This window comes from Melospiza georgiana, chromosome 2 (genome assembly GCF_028018845.1).
Source record: "Melospiza georgiana isolate bMelGeo1 chromosome 2, bMelGeo1.pri, whole genome shotgun sequence".
Taxonomy (NCBI): Eukaryota; Metazoa; Chordata; class Aves; order Passeriformes; family Passerellidae; genus Melospiza; species Melospiza georgiana.
This window is the reverse complement of record NC_080431.1, coordinates 19,283,008-19,302,156: the sequence shown is the minus strand read 5'-3', so window position 1 is coordinate 19,302,156 and position 19,149 is coordinate 19,283,008. Positions and strand designations below refer to the sequence as shown.

At 38.7% G+C, this 19,149-nt stretch overlaps 2 protein-coding genes across 3 annotated transcripts in view; both read left to right on the top strand.

The window, feature by feature from the left end:
* The window catches only part of RGPD4 (RANBP2 like and GRIP domain containing 4), a 33,262-nt gene extending 19,271 nt beyond the window's left edge, over nt 1-13,991 (top strand). The window contains exons 21-29 of one of the 2 annotated variants that reach the window (XM_058019195.1): nt 4,795-4,962; nt 6,265-6,357; nt 7,251-7,444; nt 7,828-8,056; nt 8,536-8,634; nt 8,803-8,945; nt 10,499-10,772; nt 10,892-11,226; nt 13,423-13,991. In XM_058019195.1, the coding sequence (XP_057875178.1) occupies nt 4,795-4,962; nt 6,265-6,357; nt 7,251-7,444; nt 7,828-8,056; nt 8,536-8,634; nt 8,803-8,945; nt 10,499-10,772; nt 10,892-11,226; nt 13,423-13,728 (1,841 nt within the window). In that variant the 3' untranslated portion in view covers nt 13,729-13,991. Of the gene's footprint in view, nt 1-4,794; nt 4,963-6,264; nt 6,358-7,247; nt 7,445-7,827; nt 8,057-8,535; nt 8,635-8,802; nt 8,946-10,498; nt 10,773-10,891; nt 11,227-13,422 lie in introns of both variants that reach the window. The other variant, XM_058019194.1, reaches the window with a different exon arrangement.
* A 1,063-nt stretch (nt 13,992-15,054) lies between these two features.
* CCDC138 (coiled-coil domain containing 138) overlaps nt 15,055-19,149 on the top strand; it is a 30,677-nt gene continuing 26,582 nt past the window's right edge. The window contains exons 1-3 of the mRNA XM_058044451.1: nt 15,055-15,298; nt 17,785-17,920; nt 18,647-18,762. Of these exons, the coding sequence (XP_057900434.1) occupies nt 15,055-15,298; nt 17,785-17,920; nt 18,647-18,762 (496 nt within the window). The remainder of the gene's footprint in view (nt 15,299-17,784; nt 17,921-18,646; nt 18,763-19,149) is intronic.

Genomic DNA, 19,149 nt, shown 5'->3' with positions numbered 1-19,149 from the left:
CATTAACATGAGTTGGATAAGCTTGTGTAGAAACAGATGAAATTTCCTGCTGTGAAATATGACTATGGAATACTTGCAGAACATAGAGAAGTCTGTTCTATCCTTTTAAAATTATATACCAACAATTTATTTTTTTAGGATTTAATTTTAGCCTCTTTAAATCTAATCCAATGGCCTTTTGGACAAGCACATCCTCCATGCAACCTGATAGTAAAGGTATTTGCATACTGCACTGAATGTGTGATAAAAACACTCTAGCAGGCATGGACAATAACCCAGCTGGGTCAAAGCAGCTGGCTCAGTAATCCTTATAATTAACATGCATGCTGAAGGAGAGTACTTAAAATTGCGTGTCTGACTACTCTATTTGTCCTGTCAAAGAATGTTTCTAGCCCTTTGTATGTTTACATGAGCCAGCACAATGGATGGCCCTGTTTAAGCTTCTGGCTTCTGTTTGTCCTGTTTTTTGAGGATATGTGCCCTGCACTTCTTCCGTCACAGTTTTACTATGCGTGCACACTAGATCTCTTAAATTCCATTTTTCTAGAGAAATTACATTTTTGTTTTCAGAGAATGCCTTGTGGTGCCTGATGTGGTTTACTCTATGTCAATGAAATAGCCTGAAGATCTTGAGACAGCTTATCCAGTCAAGAGCTTGAATGTATTTAGCCTCTGTGGAAGTGTTCTCTTCAGGTTCCCAACTGTCAGTGTTAACTGCTGAGCTTTTAGAAAGAAAGAATGCACAGAAGTGAGAGCCACCTTCATATATAATCTATAGTCCACCTTAGTTGTTAGAAAACTTTTGCCAATTTGTAACCAATTTGTTTACATTCAGATCCTGTAGACAAAACTGCTACAGCTTATAGTTTGATTAGATTTGACTGCTAGTGTGCTGCTTGCAAGTATGCTTGCTGTAAGAATGCTCAACTTACACGGTTAATTAATTTTAAATAACAAACTTTTAGTCTGCATAAGACAGTCTTCCGGTATTAGTGTCTTGCATTGTTTCAAAGTGTCAAAATGTCATTTGATAAGCTGTTCTTACTTGAGCACTGAATTCCTGTTCTGTATACATAACCTAAAGTCACTTGCTCTGTATTTTCAACCATCCCTGTGGATGGAGTTTATGAACAATTCATTTCTATTTTCATAAGTGTCCATAATGTGGAGTGATTAATCATTCTGTGCCAATGCACACATGCAAGAAATTTTCCTACCTTGGATTGATCATGGTTTTATATGGGGGCATATGGCAGGGGGAATGTATTTAAAGAAACAAAATAAGCCTCTGGGACTTTAGACTGTTCTTCACTTCTACTTTTCTAATAATTAGGTTGTGATTATATTTTTAGTGGTTTGTTCACAGTTGATAATTGTCTTCAGTGTAACTTTTTGTTCTTTGAGCTCTGACTTAATCGCAAAGGATTTTGAGAAGTCCTTCCTAAATTAGGTTTTCAAGCCTATCCAGTAAAAATATGATGTGAATTTTTCTTAGGGGGAACTTCTTTTGGAGAATGGTTTCTGAGTTGTGCTGGAACAACATTTAAAAGAAGTTTAACCTTGGTAGTTCTGCACCTCCATGCATTTACGTTTTTCGGAGATCAGGTTATAAACTTCTTCTAAGTTCTTATTTTAGTTTTGGCTGGGATAAAGTTAATTTTTTCTCAGTAGCTGGCACAGTGCTGGGTTTTGGATTCAGTGTGAGAACAATGCTGATTACACACTGACGTTGTGGTTGCTGCTAAGCAGTGCTTACCCTAAGTCAAGGACCTTTTTTTTTGTCTCATGCTGTGTCATTGAGGAGGTACACAAACAAAAGCTGGGAGGGAGCTTTGCTGGAACTCAAAGTGGCCAAAGGGATATTCCTCACCATAGAACATCATGCCCAGTTTATAAACTGGTGGAGTTGTCTGGAAGAGGGGTCAGTAGGAGTGTGGGAATGGAGTCTGGCATTGGTCAGCAGGTGGTGAGCAGCTGTATTGTGCCTCATTTGTTTTTTCTTAAGTTCTACTTTTTCATTTTAGTATTATTATTTATGTCACTTCTGTTTCAGTTTTTAAACTGTTCTTATCTCCACCTGCAAATTTTACATGTGATTCTCCTCCCCATTCCACCAGGTTACAGGATGTGCAGCAGCAGCTCTGTGGCACTTAATTGCCAACTGGGCTTAAAGACACCAGTGCTTTACAAGTCTGAGTCATGTCAGCTGCAGGCTACTGTACCTGTTAGCATGCTTTAGGGTTTAAACTGGTGCTTTCCTCTTCTGTTCAGAAGATATTCATTGGTCAATGCATGAGGGGAAATATCAGCATTATTGTGACTAGCTAGAGATATTTAATGTCAGCTCAAACAAAAGCAAAAATACAGTACAGCCTTGAAAAGAACTGTTGTGCATGATATTGTTCTGAATTCTGTTTTTTCCATATCCTAGTCTGGGTGAAAAAATCTACACAATAGTTAGGAAGTTCTGTTATCCTAAAATCAGGTCTTTTCAGAATACATTGTATGTATGTGTGGCATATGTTTCATGGCTGCCTATGAAGATACATTTAAAGTGTTTGCAACAGCAGTCTTTGTTGTTGAAGTCTTTTATCATTTTGAGTAGATGTTTGGAACACTAGAATGTATTCCAGTGTTTGATAGATCAGTTTCACTGAGAACTTCACCTTTTGACTAATCTGAAGTGACCTTAAATATGTTTCTCTTACTCAGGTATTTTGCCCAAAGGGTACTGAAAGAGACTGCATGATAACTCCTTAAATGCTGTCAAACCTGATGAGCAATGAGTGTGGTAAAACACTGGAACAGTGTATTTGTTGCCATGGCTTCTAGCTGGATTTCTACTGCTCAAATTAAAGAAAGCACATGTTTTACCATCCACCTATCTGACTTGAAAGAAGTGTTTTGTTATATTCAAAGATATATTTTTGAAAATTTTCTGATTCTAAGGAAAGCTGCTGCTTGTTGTAGGACTAAATGCTCCACACTTAAACCTCAGGTGAATTTGATGCAAACTTAGTCCAATTAAGACACTTGCTTAACTAACCAGAAAGAATAAAACACATAGCAGGATAGCTGCATATCTTCATAACACACTGCTAGATGTACTTCTAATCCTCAAATCAGCTAGGGTGACTGAGTTTTTTGGATTCTGAGAAGATGTATGAAAACATGTATGTCTCGCAGTCATGAGATGAACTTAGAAATTAGCTGTTCAGGAATTTTATCCTACATGTACTTTCTGCAGGCTCAGAGAACTTACTGACATCTAAAAATATGAGTAGAAAGAATTAGTGTAGGAGAGTGTGCTGGTGATGGGTTTGAGTTACTTTGTAGCTCTGGTGTATAAATGCCTGAAATTATCAACTTGTAAACAAAGGTGGGGCAAAGACTGAAGTGGTAATAATCTGAAAAAAATACATGAATTTGAATCAGTACTTGGGATTTAGCTGTTACTTTACTTTATGCTGCTCTTAATCTACTGGATGATTAAATAAAAAGTAATGAAAGCTGCTTCTAATAAGCAGACTTATTTTAGTGTGTTAGTTGTCTCAGAGGATCAAAGGACTTGTCTGTAAATGTCTCCTATGTCCTTTTCTCCTCTTGCAATGATAAGTTAAACTGTATAATCAGAAAAATCAAGAACTGGGTACTACGTTTCTACTGGCTACTGGGTACTGGTTTCTCGCTGGATATTTAGGTTTTCTGTGATTACACTGTGCCACAGACTTACAAAATTTTTTTTAATGAAAAGCACAGCAAGCTTTTGAGACCAGCCTTCAGATACTGACTAAAATCTAGAGAACAAATAATAGGCTGTTAGCAAATAGGCTGAGGTACTAAAGCAATCATTTTGTTCTTAGAAACAGCTTTTGTGACTATTGATGTGCTTCTGGGGTAATTCTTAAAAATGATTCACAGATTTATTTCTTAGCCCTTTATCCCCAACTTCCCCTTCTCAAAACAACACAACCTAAACAAGCAGAACCCCAACCAAACCATACCTGATGTTTAAATTGCTATATCCTCTCTCTTTGCTTCCATTCTCTCAAAATAAATATGTTTCCAAAGCTGTCTTGCAGCCATATATTTTATCTGCAGTTTGATCTAGGCTTTACTTTCACCTTTAACCTTTGCACTGATCATGCACTGTTCTCAACACTGGTGGAAGGAATAACTTAATGTTGAAGGCAAGAAGACAAAAAGTTAAATAATACAACTGATGGTGATAGTTCCATGCTGCAAAAGCTAGTTAAATAGGCTGAAAGTGATGGGTTTTTTTTTTGTTTGTTTGATAGTGGAACTAAGAATTACTTTACTTTTGTAACAATCAAAGTTTTAGCAAAAGCTGTTGTGGTAAATTTATTATTAGCTAATAAAAGGCTCAGCTATCCCATAAGTAATCTGAAATGTGTTCTATTCAGTTGCTTGGACACGTTGTTGTTCACAACTTCACTTTTTTTCAGGCCTGAAGTTTTCTTATTCACCTCTGTTGGTCACCTCTGTCACTCTTCTCTGTAGCTAGCTCTTATTTGACATGAGGACTTAATTAAACAATCTGTTTAATAATATAAAGATGCAGCCCTGTTTTGTTTTAATGCTTGAATTCCAAAAGCAATAGAACAGTGTGTAAGTTTTGCTGTTCTGTCCTTGAGTCCTCTAAGTTTGTTTCCTGTCTATCAGCAGAAAGTATGTAGGCCCTTAGAATTAATTAGGTTCCGTAATAATGTGGGGTTAATGTTATTTCCTGTTCTGAAATTATTCCGTTTTGTTTGTTCAATTTCTGTAAAAAAGCTGAGAAGACCACAGTGTCAGAGGATGATGTTCCATCTGATGAGGTTGTAATAGTTTACGAGTTAACACCTACCCCTGAACAGAGAGCTCTTGCTGACTTCCTCAAGCTCCCTTCAACATTCTTCTGTTACAAGAATAAGCCTGGATATGCAAGTGACGAGGATGATGGTAAGGAATGCCAAAATTTCTATTTGTACTGCCTTTTTGTGGGGAAAGGGTGTGTGCAGTTTGGTGTAAGAAGGATCTCAAACTGTTGGATGGTGAGCAGCCTTGAGTGCCAGACTCAGAGGAGTGGCTGAGGTCATTTGGTTTGTTCAGCTGGGAGAAGACAAGGCTGAGGGGTGACCTCAGCACAGTCCCAAACTTCCTCAAGGGATCAGCAGAGGAGGAGGTGCTGATCTCCTCTTTCTGCTGCTCAACTATAGGACACAAGGAAGTGGAATGAAGCTCTCAGGAAATTCAGCTTAGGAAAAGGTTTTCCTTTGAGAGGGTGGTCAGGCCCTGGAACAGGCTCCTGAGGACAGCAGCTAGAGCAGCATGCCCATCAGAGGCCAGGCAACATCTGGGTGATGCACTTAGTCATATGGCTTGGTTTTAGGTAGTCCTGCAAGGAGCAGTGAGCTGCAGTTGGTGATCCTTATGGGCCCCTTCCAACTTGAGATAGTTAGCACTGTTAGAACCATTAGACATTGAAATATTTTTGTGTGGGCCAGTGAGAAGTAATCATGTCAGTGTCCTCCTTAGGGCCAAAGATGCTCAAGTCTCCAAAATAGAATAGTACAGTGGAGGCCCAGGAGTGACTAAAGGGTATTTGTTTGACGTATTATGGGTGTTCACATCATTACCAAGGTATTTGGTTAGGTAAGAGGTATTTGAGCAAGAGACCTACATTAGTAAGTATTTTAAGACATATAAAAAAGCATTTTTTATTAAAAACAAACAATCTAAGGTTTCTTAAGTGCTATACTAATAAGTTACTTTTCTTCTAAATGAAATTCCTAATACTATTAGTTAACTTATTTATGTCAAACCGTACTGCATGTAATTATGATTGATTAATTTTATTCAGCAGCAAATATTTTAAATGGAAATTCTGAAACATTGTATTCAACAGAAAATGGGAGAAGACAAGCCCCCTCCCACAAGTACCTGAGCTTGCAAGTTTTTTTGTAAAAATCTTCAGTCTTCTTTCCCAAATCTGTTTAGTGATAGTCTTAATAAAATCACTCAGTAAGAAATGTTTTCCAAAAGCAAAACCTGTGCCACTTATCTGTAGCTATCTAGGCTTAGAAGAAGTGTTAATAGCACTCTAGAGCACATGTAAGCAAAACTAGAAGTGACAGCTGACTTGATTTGTGTAGCTCTTAAAGTATAAGCAAAAATGATATATGCCTGCTAGCCTTGTGAGTTGGAAGGGCGTAGTAGACCTGGAGTGTGCCTGAGAGCTTACTCTTTTTTCCTGTGTTTAAGATGAAGACTATGAAACAGCTGTTAAGAAACTTAATGGAAGACTCTATCCCAGTGATTCAGAAGAGAAAAAGAAAGGGCAAGGTCCTGTGAAAGGTATGTCTTAAGAAATTTTCATTGTTGTACTTCATGTACTGAGACATAAAATCTGAATCTGAAGGACACATGGGCAGAGGTTAATTTTTTATTTCCTGGGATGGTTTCTAGAAGCAGAGGTGCTGGGTGCAGAAAGCCTGCATCTCAACATACAGAGTTAAGCTCAGTATATTAAACTACTGGTTAGCAGTAAAGGGGTACCTGAAAGAGAAATGTGCAATCCAGGTGATATCTAAATAAGAATATCAAAGTCTCTTCCTATCTAGAGTTCCTTCTGAATATGAAAAACTTGAAAACTTCAGCTTGGCATGATACTGCTCAAGAGAAAGTTGTCTACATCTTTGAATACTTGCTACTTCTGCAGTTACTCAATTGAAGCTTTTGAGTTAATGTTGTTCAATCTAAAAAATGCTCTTTGGTCTCTATACTAAAAGTACAAGTGTAGACAACTTGCTTATGTGTGTCTGACTGTCTCTCAGACTTCAGTGTTACATAACTTGAAGGTAGGTACTTCTAGAAGTAAAGGCTGGGGTTTCTTTGAGGATATGTGTTAGAAGGAATTAATCCATCTGAAATATTAGGAGATACTGAAGGAAGTTAGTAGTAGTGGCAGCTGTATGATGAAATTCTTCATCATTGCATGGAAATTCCCTGATAGCAGTAAAAACCCACAGATTAAGTATTTTCAAATCTAGTCACCCCAGGTTAGGTTATTTAGTCTTTCCTTCCACTATTTAAACAGTAATGCTGCTGTCTGAAACTCATGAAGTCTGTCTTCAAGTTGATCTGGCTGTTACGAGTCAGATATTATTACAATTTATAATGTCAGGGCTAAAAATTATTTCAGTATGTAGCTACCTTCACAGCTATTTTCCATTGATTCTTTACAGCAGGCCTTGCAAAGAAGAGTGAATTTAACAATGAAAGAGAATGTGCTGCTACTTTGGAAAGGAAACCAGCTCCTGAGGAGAAAGATGGAACAAAAGCTCTGCAGGTTCCTTCTGCATCTGTTTGTGGTGTCAGCACTGATACTGAGGGTGACACTCTGGAAAACTTAAAGTCAGAAGCTAAAATTCAAGAAATGAAAGTAAGAGCTAAAACTTTACTGAACTTCTTGTTACTAAACTTGTACAATTACTTCATGTATGTGTGAGACAGTACAGTTCTACAACTAAAACATCCAGTGGGGAAAAATTGAGTTTTTTCTAGCAGTGCCTCAAGTGTATGCCAACACAGCAGATTTGATTTCAGGAAATAATAGTATTGTTTGGAAAACAGAGTACTTCAAAGATACTTTAGTCTCTTGTCAAGTTAACATCCTTATGTTAAACTTCAGAAAGCTTGCAGCAATTTTTCTTGGTGTTCTTTATTTTTCTGTAAGGACTGTTCTTAGACTCATGGGGAGGAGGTTTCAATCCCAAGGTCTTCTAACTTATTTACCTATTACATTACTTTCTTGATTAATTGCAGGAGAATGAAGTTGCAAACTCAAGTGACTTAGTCTCTACCAGTAAGGAAGAAATACCCATTCCCTCAAAAGATGAGGTGACAGAACTTGCCCAGTCAGGTACCAGCAGTGAAGAATCACATTCCACCACAGAAACTGTGCAAGTATCCCAGACCTTATCACGAGCTGAAGACAAACCTGTAGATTTGTCAACTAAAAAGAGTGATTCAGATGGTTCAGAGTCAACACAAGGTAAGGTCAGGGGTATATGCTGAGGTTTTTTTGTAGGAAGCTATGCTTTTCTGTGGATCAGTTTACCAAGCATAGTTGCTGTCATGGGGAGTAGTACCAATACTGAATTAGAAACATAGGTACTAGTCTGGTAAAAATGTGTATATATCAAATTTTGAGTTGAATTTTGCTACAACAAAACAATGCTAGTGTCTATTGTGTAATTTAAATATGATGGACTTTCATTAGCTTACTGTTAAATACCACATGAGCTCTGTGGATTGGCATTTAAGTAGTATGCTGAAACTTGGAGTCTTGGGCCCATTTTTCAAACCACAATAGATGGTCATTATGACAAGTGTCATTCAAACTTTAAATTTATTGGGAGGAAGGAAAAAAATGCTGTAGTCAGTTCTCCAGTTTATTCTTGTGACTACATAAATGCATTTTCTTTAAGAAGGTAGAGAAAAATCTTTGACTTTCTCCTTTTTATTTGATAGAAAACAGAATAATCTCGTTTGGTTTTGGCAATACCGCAGGCCTGTCATTTGCAGATCTGGCATCCAAAAGTTCTGAAGACTTTGCTTTTGGCTCAAAAGGTGAGTTCAGCTAGTTTGAGACAAACCTCAGCTGGACTTTTGCTTCATACAATATACCTTTTGTGCACAAAATGTCTGCTGATCATTAGAAACAACAATTTTTTGCGAGTTTTTGTCAGAAAGAAAAAAAAATACATTAATTTTAAAATGTCACTCTCTTAATTGTAGATAAAAACTTCAAATGGGCAAATACAGGAGCAACTGTGTTTGGAGATACAACTCGTAAAGCAGATGAAGATGAAGGTGGTAGTGATGATGAGGTAGTACATAGTGATGATATCCACTTTGAGCCAATTGTGTCCTTACCAGAGGTAAGATGATTTCTGGAATATAAAACAACAATTAAGATAACTATCTCTGCTAACATAGCAAGCTTTAAAATGTTTTGCTTAACTAGCTTTGCTTTCAATGTTGTTGTGCCTTGTTCTGCATGTTTTACACTATGTTGAAGCACCTGTTGTTTTAAATCCTAGTACAGCATAGCCCTGGGGAGGTGTCTGGTGCCTCAGTTAAAATTTTCAAGTGATCTCATTATAACTTGACTGAGAGTTGATGAGGATGCAGATTTGTACACATAGCTCATAAAAGCTAAACCATTTGTATAGCATAGCTGAAAATCAGCAAGGGGGAACTGAATAACTGCTAGTGCTTATACAACTCAGCTGTGGCTTTGTATCAGTGACCTGTAGATTCAGTTCTGTGAAAGCTATGCCAACTAAGAATCTTTAAGCTAGGCAAGAAATTCCTAGAATCACTAAGAAAAAAGATGTACAATTAATGTCACCTGAAGGCTAAGGGAACTAACTTTTTTAGTTTGAAAATAAATGGTTTTTCAAGAAGTAGGAGAAACTTCAACTTTGAAGGAAAAAAACAAATCAAGACATGAATAACTGTGTGAACTTACTGAGACTTCACATAGTTACTCATGTCTTGATTTGGTTTTTAGCCTGGTAACTATTTCAGACTCTTTTGATGATATCTTCATATTCTCTGACCTCTCTATAAATAATAATATTTAACTATAGATTAGTACAATTATTGAGCAAGGCAAATAGAGTACAAAGGAACTGTATGTGGTGTCCTTCAGTTTGAACAGCTGGTCTGATCTATCTTGTCACATGCTTCAACTTCCTTCTTGAAAATTTGGTGTGCCTTTTCTCATTTGTGTGTCACATTATGACTTCTGTCATGCTTCTCTGCTTCCCTTTTTTGGTTTCACAAACAGTCTTTTGTCACACATTTCTTCAGTTCTCTCAAGTGTTCATATCTTTGGAGAATTGCTAAATAAAGTGGAGAGCAGAGGCTAGTAACTGCATATATAAGTGAGGTGGAGATACGTCTGTCAGGCTGAAGTTTTGTATATTTGGTGTTTATTCTGTTCAAATGCAAATATCAAATTCTTTAACAATGTGCTAAAGATAACTCTGGGAATTGTAACAGTACTCGGTCTTCACTTCTCAGTGTGCACATCATTCAGCAAACCTGAAACTTGGGAAACTTGCCAGGACACTTGATAAAGTCATGAGTTTTTGTTAAAAGAAAAAAACCACTTAAACCATAAAGAAAACCCCAACGAAGCAAACCACTCCCAAAGCAAAACCAGCAGACACCCACCACAACTACATGTAGCATGGTGAAGGGGGATTGCAGTGCTGTAATTGCTCTCAAACAGTGGAATTTGTTGGGCTCTTAAATTCTGAAAATGTTTTACCCATTTTGGTGTGATGAATGGGGTGTCGGTGAAAAGAACACACTGAATAATTTTCCACTGTAATATGTCAGAATCTTCAGAAGTATGTGTAATAACTATTTAATATCTTTGTAGCAAATGGCAGATTGTCAGTCTACTGTGCTGTTTTTTTAGGTGGAGGTAAAATCTGGAGAAGAAGATGAAGAAATTCTCTTCAAGGAGAGGGCAAAACTTTACAGATGGGACAGGGATGTTACTCAGTGGAAGGAGCGTGGTGTTGGAGAGATCAAAATACTCTTCCATACACAGAAGAAATACTACAGAGTCCTAATGAGAAGAGACCAAGTTTTGAAAGTCTGTGCTAACCATGTTATCACCAAAGAAATGAACTTAGTGCCCTCTGATACATCAAACAATGCTTTCATTTGGACAGCCACAGATTATGCTGGTGAGTTTTTTCAGGTGGTCTTCGTTTTTTTCTAGGTTGTCTATAGTTTCTGTGTTTTGTTTTTCCCTGTAGACTATTACAAGATGAAACTAAACAGGCCTTCTTGGATTTATTTTCAGATGGTGAAGTAAAAGTAGAACAATTTGCAGTCAGATTTAAAAGCCAAGAAATGGCCAATTCTTTCAAGAAGATGTTTGAAGAATGCCAGCGAAGCTTATCGGAACTACAGAAGGGGCACTTGTCCCTGGCAGCAGGACTGTCAAAGGACACCAACCCTGTTGTGTACTTTGAAGTTTCTGCTGATGATGAACCTTTAGGGCACATAACCATGGAGCTGTTTGCAAATATTGTACCTCGAACTGCTGAAAACTTCAGAGCCCTGTGCACAGGAGAGAAAGGATTTGGATTCAAGAACTCCCGCTTTCACAGAATAGTCACAGACTTTGTGTGTCAGGTAAGGATAAAAGGAAGACTTCACTGAGAGAAGGAGATGCATCTTGACTAACAATGGCACTTCAAAAAATGACTTCTATGGAATAGCACATTCTTGTTGGCAGCATGGATCCACTGTGCAGGATAGTCTCATCTGTCCTTTCCCTACAAGGAGATGATAAATGGTGCAAGCAGCACATGCTACCCTAAGATGCTTTTCACCTGTGCCTACCAGTGGCCTCATGTTTCAGTGTTTGCTAGTACTGTCATGTCAGGGTGAAAGAAAGAAAAAATAGGGGGAGATGGAGTCCTCTTACAATGGACAAGGGGCCTGTTGCTGAACAGGAACACCAAGGAAAGTAGGTGTTCCCAGAACTACCATTCATCCTTCTCTGTCCAGAGAAGAATTTCTGTATGCTCACCTGTAAAGAGCACTTACTTTCCAGGCTTCTCTTGGACTTTGAAGTACACTTTATATTTCAGATAACATGCATTTTAAAACTGACATTTCAAGTATTACAGATGTTAGGTTTCAATCTAAAACAAGTCTTCTAGATCCAATGACCACGTAGTGGCCTGTTTACTAAAACATTTTTTTGTGCAGAGAGCATCAGCCTGCAGTACATCTGTAACCCCTGGTAGACAGTGTTGGTTTTAAACCTCTGTGTGCATTCAGTAGCACTGTTCTTCATAAATGCTGAAGGCTTGGGAGATTGATAATAGCTCAGATGACCTTAAAATTCTCATCAATAGTTCATTTGGTTACTTGGAACAGGCAAAATGAACCAACATCAGTACATGCTATGCTAATCTGCATGTCACTACATCCCTGAAGATGAGGCATGTAGATGACTTTCTGCAAGCCCAGATGTATACAGTAGTACAGGAAAATAATATACAAAAGTAATAATAAGGACATCAACCTGTTGGAGTGAGTCCAGAGGAAAGCCAAGCCTTTTAAGCAGGATGGAGCACTGGTCCTATGAGGAAAGGCTAAGAGAATTAAATTTGTTCAGCCTGGAAAAGAGAAAGCTTTGGGGTGATTTAATGGTGTCATTCCAGAGCCTGAAGGGAGCCTACAAGATGATGGAGGGAAACATTTTACAAGAGCATGTAGTCACAGGACATGGGGGGAATGGTTTCTAGGTAAAAGAGAGCAGGTTTAGATTAGATGTTGGGAGAAGGTTGTTTGTTGTGAGGGTGGTGGGACACTGGAACAAGTTGCCCAGAGTTGTTGTAGATGCTCTGTCCCTGTCAGTGTTCCAGGCCAGGCTGGATGGAGCTCTGAGCAGTGTGGTCCTAGTTCTAGGTGTCCCTGCCCATGGCAGGGGAGTTCTAGATGATCTTCAAGGTCCTTTCCAATGTAAACCATTCTGTGATAGTATATGAATGGTTTGTCACCAAATAAAATATTAGTCTGTCTTTTGATTAGCTATCTTCATGGGTCTGAAGTATGCACTTAATGGTTCTTTTGTTAAACCTTTGTGCCTTTCTGATAAACTCATTTAGGATTTAAGCTTATTTCAGGGTATTTTGCATTCTAGAAAGGAGCAGACATTATTTTAAAACAGGTAACTGTACCATGTGTGCCTTGACAAAGTGAACTTCTCTCACATTAAATGTGATAGAAGATTAAATGTGTTTGCTCTGCTTTGCCTGAACTTTCTTGAGGTACAGTGAGAAGCTCTTCAATGGGAACTAAGGCTGTGCAGTTTGCACTGTCACATTTATGTGTATACTCAAATTTATCAGGAGTTTGCTACCTTCCAGAAAGATAAGACACACACCATGCTGCTCAATCAGTTGCATGGCAAAGCTGTATGGAATTATTGGTCACTGCTTTGTTAACCTTTGTCAGGTGATGAATTCTGTGCCTGCAGGGACTACGGAAGGACCTTCAAGGAGATAATGCAGGTCCAGGCAACTTCCAGGGCCAAGTGATGCAGGCAGCAGGAATGACAGGCCTAGAGGAATGTCACTGTGGGGAGCAGGAAGTTCTGTGTTCAGAATAAACAAGGGATCCACCTTCTACTACTGCTTCCCTTACCACAAACAAACCTGCTGAAGCTGGGAAGCCCTACATCTAAGGAGATACTGATACTTGTAAAAATGAGTTCTTCCAAAACAAAGTCTTTACTGTTGAAAGGAAGTATAACTTTTGGGCTGTGTTTTGGAACTTGTCAGTTAATGCTGTCTGGTTGTTTGTTTTTTTTTTTAGGGAGGAGATATAACTAACCATGACGGAACAGGTGGACGGTCGATTTATGGAACAGCATTTGAAGATGAGAATTTCATAGTGAAACACACCGGTCCTGGATTGTTGTCAATGGCAAATAAGGGCAGGGATACAAATAATTCTCAGTTCTTCATAACACTTAAAAAAGCAGAACACTTGGACTTCAAGCATGTGGTGTTTGGGTTTGTGAAAGATGGAATGGATGTTGTGAAAAAGATTGAATCCTTTGGTTCTCCTAAAGGGCTAGTAAATGGAAGAATTGTCATTACAGACTGTGGGCAAATATAGAATTATTTCTTTGAGTATACAGATGTTTTTGCAGTATAAATCAGTACTTAGATGTTATTGACTAATTATTTCAACTTCTTAAAATGGACACTTCTGATGTATAAATGTAAAATTGCAGGCTATAGTTGAATTTTTTATGTGTTCTAATTGATTTTTTGCATGGTAAATAAAGTTCAGGCACTGGCATATTTCAGGTGTATTTGTGTTATCCTGACATATTTGTATTAAGTGTCAAATTTTAAAAATTAAATCCTAGTCTTGTTAAAATAAATGTCTTGTCTTCACTTTGGTTTTTTTAAAAGAAGATGAGTTGCATAACTTGGTTCTTGCTCTCATGAAGCTCTTTTGAATGTGCAGATGATAGATGCAGATTGCTGGACAGTACACCGAAGGCCTTTGAAAGTTAATAGGTATTGCAGCGTGCAGAAAGCAGGCTGCGCCAGGTAGATGTTGATTTGTTCTGTCTGCATAGTTTTTAAATGATTGATCAGTGTTGTGCAAGAGCAATATGCCAACTTTTTTTTACTTAAACTATTTCTATGGCACTTGGCTTAATGAAAAACATCTAGTTAACACTGGGATTTTACCTGACATACATTAAGTATAACCTTCTGACTCTGTTCAGTGTTTATTAGCTGTGGCCAACTTCTCTGACCTTGCTGCAGGCTCCAGCTTGTGTACTCCAGCGTGCTCATACCTTTTACCACTTTGCCTGTCAAGAGTGAGTATGCATGGGTAAATGCAGGGTGTATTTAAACTTACAGTCCATACCTCTGCTATGGGCAATACACATTAAGATTTGCTTTCTTTGGGGGGGTTATTTATTTTTAAAGGATGGCTGTAATATGTCTTCAGGTGTCCTCGGGGACTGTACCCCTCTCTACACCCACTCAGGTGCCTGGAGCTGGGGCTGGTTCGGCCTCTTCTCCCAGGCAACCAGCGACAAGACAACAGGTTACAGATTTACCGAGGGCAGGTTTTGGGAGGGCAGCAGGAGCGATTTCTTCCCAGAAAGGCTGATTGGCTTTGGAATGAGGGACCCAGGGCTGTGTCCTGGAGGTGTTTAAGAAGGTGGCACTGAATGGTCCAGTTGCCAGGGTACTGTTCGGTCGTGGGTCGGACGCGCAGTACCAGGGTGAGGAGGAGCGCTGTGTTTGATGGTGAGGATGATGATGATGATGAGGATGCTGTGTGCCCGCCCCGCCAGGCCCATGGCGGCGGCTCCCCCTGCCCTGCCCGGCTGTGCCCGCCCGGGCCGGCCCCGCCCGCGGCCCCCAGTGCGCCTGCGCGGCTCGTGGCGGTTGGTTCGAGCGCGGCGGTGCCGCCATGGCGGGCCCGGGGCCCGGCCGCTCCGCCCCGGCGCTGCAGCGGCGCTGCCCGCAGGGGCCCGCGGGGGTGAGACGGGGCCGGGGCGGGGGCCCGCGGGGAGGAGGAGGCGGCACAGAAAAGCCATTTCTTCCTCGCCGCGTCCCTGGAGTGTTCGGAGAGATGGAGGGTGGGGGGCCTGTCCGCTGCCTCGGGGTCCATTGTGAGCGCCGTGCTGCCGCTACCCGGGCAGTGCGGGACCAAAGTGGGGTTTGAGCAGAGCTGAGGACCTTACGGGCTCCTGCTGCTCCTGTCCCTGACCCCGCGCCGAGGTGCCTTGGAGCCGCGGTGCTGAAGAGTCGTCTGTGTCTGAGCAGGACGTTTCGCTGGAAATTGCAATTCTAGCTTCTATGCGGTACCAAGGCACAGTTTAGCTATGCAGGTTTTGCCTAAGAGCTGGTCCCTGCCAGCTGAGTGTGAAAATATGTGAATCCTCTTAGGAGTATATTAACCTTGTATGAAATATAAATAATAAGAAAAATTAGTTATCTTTTTTTTTTATTTATTTATTGCCGCAGTAATGGACAGCCTTACTTAGAATGCATTAGATGTGTTGTGATTTTTCTGTTGTTGTTTTTTGAGTTTTCTTTGTTTATCGTAGTGATTAGCTCTGTTGTCAGAGAGTGGGAAATTGTTCCATATCTAGTCAATCAGGAATCAAACCCATGGTTTATTAGAGACTGCTGCAGTGACCAGACGGTAATTTTGGTGGGTATCAGTCCCTTGCCAAGGTATGGCAGTGTTATTTTACACCCGAGAAGGCTCGATTCTTTGCACTCAAATGAATGAAGGAACTGTATTGTGGGTCCTTTCTTTTTATTACTTGTGCTGACAAGTCAAAACTGATCTGCCTAAGAATTCAGCATCAAAGACCCTTCACCCATGATGGTGTTTCAAAAGCCTTTGATATTCAGTAGAAGGAATGCATGCTGGCCAGGCACCTTTATTTTGCCCGAATTTTGCTTATCTTTCAGTGAAACAAATTTTTGCTGTTGTTTTTGTGCATCTGTATTCCCTGGGTCAAATGCTTCCAGTGTGTCTGGGGATAAAAGGCCTTAAGTGCTCAGACTCATCCTGCAAGGGGAAGTAATATAGTGGAGTAATCCCCCCAAGCAACCAAAGACTGGGGAGATTGCAATTGAGTTAGGTACATAGTTGGATTGGGATACTGAGTTAGTCCTGGGAACCATCAATGAATACAAAACCCAGCCTTTTTTTTCTTAGTATCATGCCAGTTTAGGATCAGGAGCCATCTCAAATGTGATGTGAAGATTTTGATCTAAAATCAGGCTGTATGTGCCCTTAGTTCCTGCTGAAGGATTTGCAACTTGAATAGCATTTGTTCTAAATTCTCTGGGGAATTTTTCTTGGGGAATATTTGAACTACAGAACTCTACCTTGAAGAAAAGTAATTTTAAAAACTTATTTTTAGAAGACTCTTACTGAGACCTTAATGCTTGCAAGGAAGAAATGTTACATGTGTTTGTGTCTTTTGTTATTTCATTAAAAAGTGGTCATTCAAGGGTAGGAAAATACAGCAGTTGGTCACTTGATCTAGAACGTAGCAGAGAGATGCAGTGAAACATGTAAGAACATGAGAACTGCCTTGAGTCTGATATTTTGTAATATACATTTAATTGATTTTGGTTGTGGCATAAAATATCTGTCTTTCACTTTTTTAGTATGTACTTATAAATTAGTAAGAAAAAGAAGAGCAGGAAACTTTGGCATAAAAAGCCTAGATATGAAGGTAGATGGCACTCTTTCCATTATTACCTAATTCTACTTTCATGCCTTTATTTTGTATTACTGTCTTCATAGTGCTTTATAGTTTCTCAAACATTTTAACATAGAACACTAAAAGTATTTTGTTATTAGACTGTAGAGAATATATTTGCTTCTTTATGTTAATATGAGGACCATTTACATTTATGTATTTAGAAAACCCCCCTGCCTTTTCAAAGCCAATTATTTATAGTAAGAATGCAATGGTTTTGTGCTTTCTTATAGGATTGCCTCTCAGGATCATTGCATACCAAATGTAAAAGCAGAAGCTCCCTAGTTTACAAAGGTAATACCAAGCAATGGTGCTTTGATATCTTTTACAGGGAAAACATATACTAAAGCTGCATTGTTCCCAAATTTATTTAGTTTTGTATTTTCTCATTTTAAATAGATAGATAATCTTGATCAGGGCGTTGTGATACCTGGGAGCCAACCTGGGAATTATGACAAGTAAAGAGTGCAAAGGATGTTTTGGAGCAATGGTTCACAGCCTGTTTGTCTTTAAGTCCTGCTTGAGTTAGTTGTAGCAGTTTACTTCATAATGCATGTGTTTAGCTTTAATTTAAAGATACATAAATGTTTAATATCTAGAACGCATTTGGTCTCTTTCAGAAACTGGAGCATGGAGACAGCTGGTTATTTGTCAGATTTCAGTGACAGAAAAATTTCTATAGGCAGACAAGCTCTAAAATTTCAGAAAGACAAATCGTGTGAAAGCTAAATAATTCTTACTATGCCTTGAGCTGTTGTAATTAAGTTCATAATTCATTGGGCTGCATCAATGGTGGTTTTGGTTCTTAAACCTACATGGACTACATGGCAAGTCCTTCTAATAAGTCCTTATTGATTTCTTAATGTCAGCTTCTCAAATGTGAAATACAATTGTTGCAATTTTATATATTTCAGGTGTCTCTGACAGCTCACTGAAAAATATAACTATTTCTTTATCAAATTGTTCCTTAGAGTCAGAATTTACTGAAGCTGGAAGAGAGAAGAGCATCAGACCTAGTGATTTCCAGAAAAGTTCAAAAAACTGTGATTGGTAGGAGGTGTTTTTATTTCTCCTTTATTTTTATTCCTCATAAAAGCAGAGATAAAACAGATGTATTTGGACAGTGTAAAAGTTGCTTTAAGCTTCTTGTTTTCTTGCTAAGTAAAGAACTGCTTGTAGCTAATTTATGTGATCCATGAGGATGCTGATTTTGATGAGGAATATTGTTTCACTTTCTAATCTAATCTGTGTATGTTGGAATTACTAAGGGAATACAGGAATGACATGAACTTAACTAGGTGATAAAAAATTAACTAGGAGGAAAGTGAATAGCCCAGACTGATAAACAGATTTATGTTTATTTAGAGATAATTCAATTCCAAATGCCTGGAAATCTCTTTTAAGGGCTATTTTACACCAAATAGGAAAATACAACTTAAAAAGGGGAGTTGCATTTTTAGTTCTCTGGGAATTTGGTGGTTTGTGGTAAGAGGAGAGTGCTGGTTTTACCTGTTACTTACATGTGCTTACAGTGTGAAAAGCCTAGTTATTGTAACAACTTTTAAGTCAGCAACATGTAATTTCTGTGGTTGAGATTTGTGAGTAACAATGCCTTTCATCCAAATGATTTAATTCTGCTATTTGTTATCAGTAAAATATCAAAGTCTTACAGTAAGCAATGTTTGCCTTTTTATACAGACTTGTTTCAGTCTCTGTTATGTATCATGTTAGAAAGGAATTGAGTAATTTAAAGTTAGTGCTCTTTTGTACTTTTAGTTTTGATGATGAGCAAGATTATTTTTGTGGTTCAAGTGGTCTAGACATAGAAGAAGACAGCATTATTTGCTCTGAAACTGATGCAGTTCAAAATGCCGCTATATACACGGGAGCAGGTAATAAAAATTTAATTTTACACGTTCTTACAACTCTCTGTGAAGTATAACATGTAACTTTAAAAACTTACTAGTAAATGTATTTCTATTCAGTTCAGAAATACACTAGTCACCTAAAATGTATTTTAATATGGGGATTTTATCTTTCACATGAGTACTTTCTTTAGAATTATTTTAGGAGGTTCAGACATACTTGAAGCAATACTAACGTTATTTTCTCATGTGGCATCCAGTAGTTTCTTAAGTCTTGTCCTGTTTACTTAGGTGTCACCCTAAGGTCTAGTCAGCAGCAGATCACTTACCTGAAGCCCCTACAAAAATAATAGGAGATTTTGGTGACATGATTCAGTCTGTGCACAGATTCCATACAGATATCTCTGGGATTTC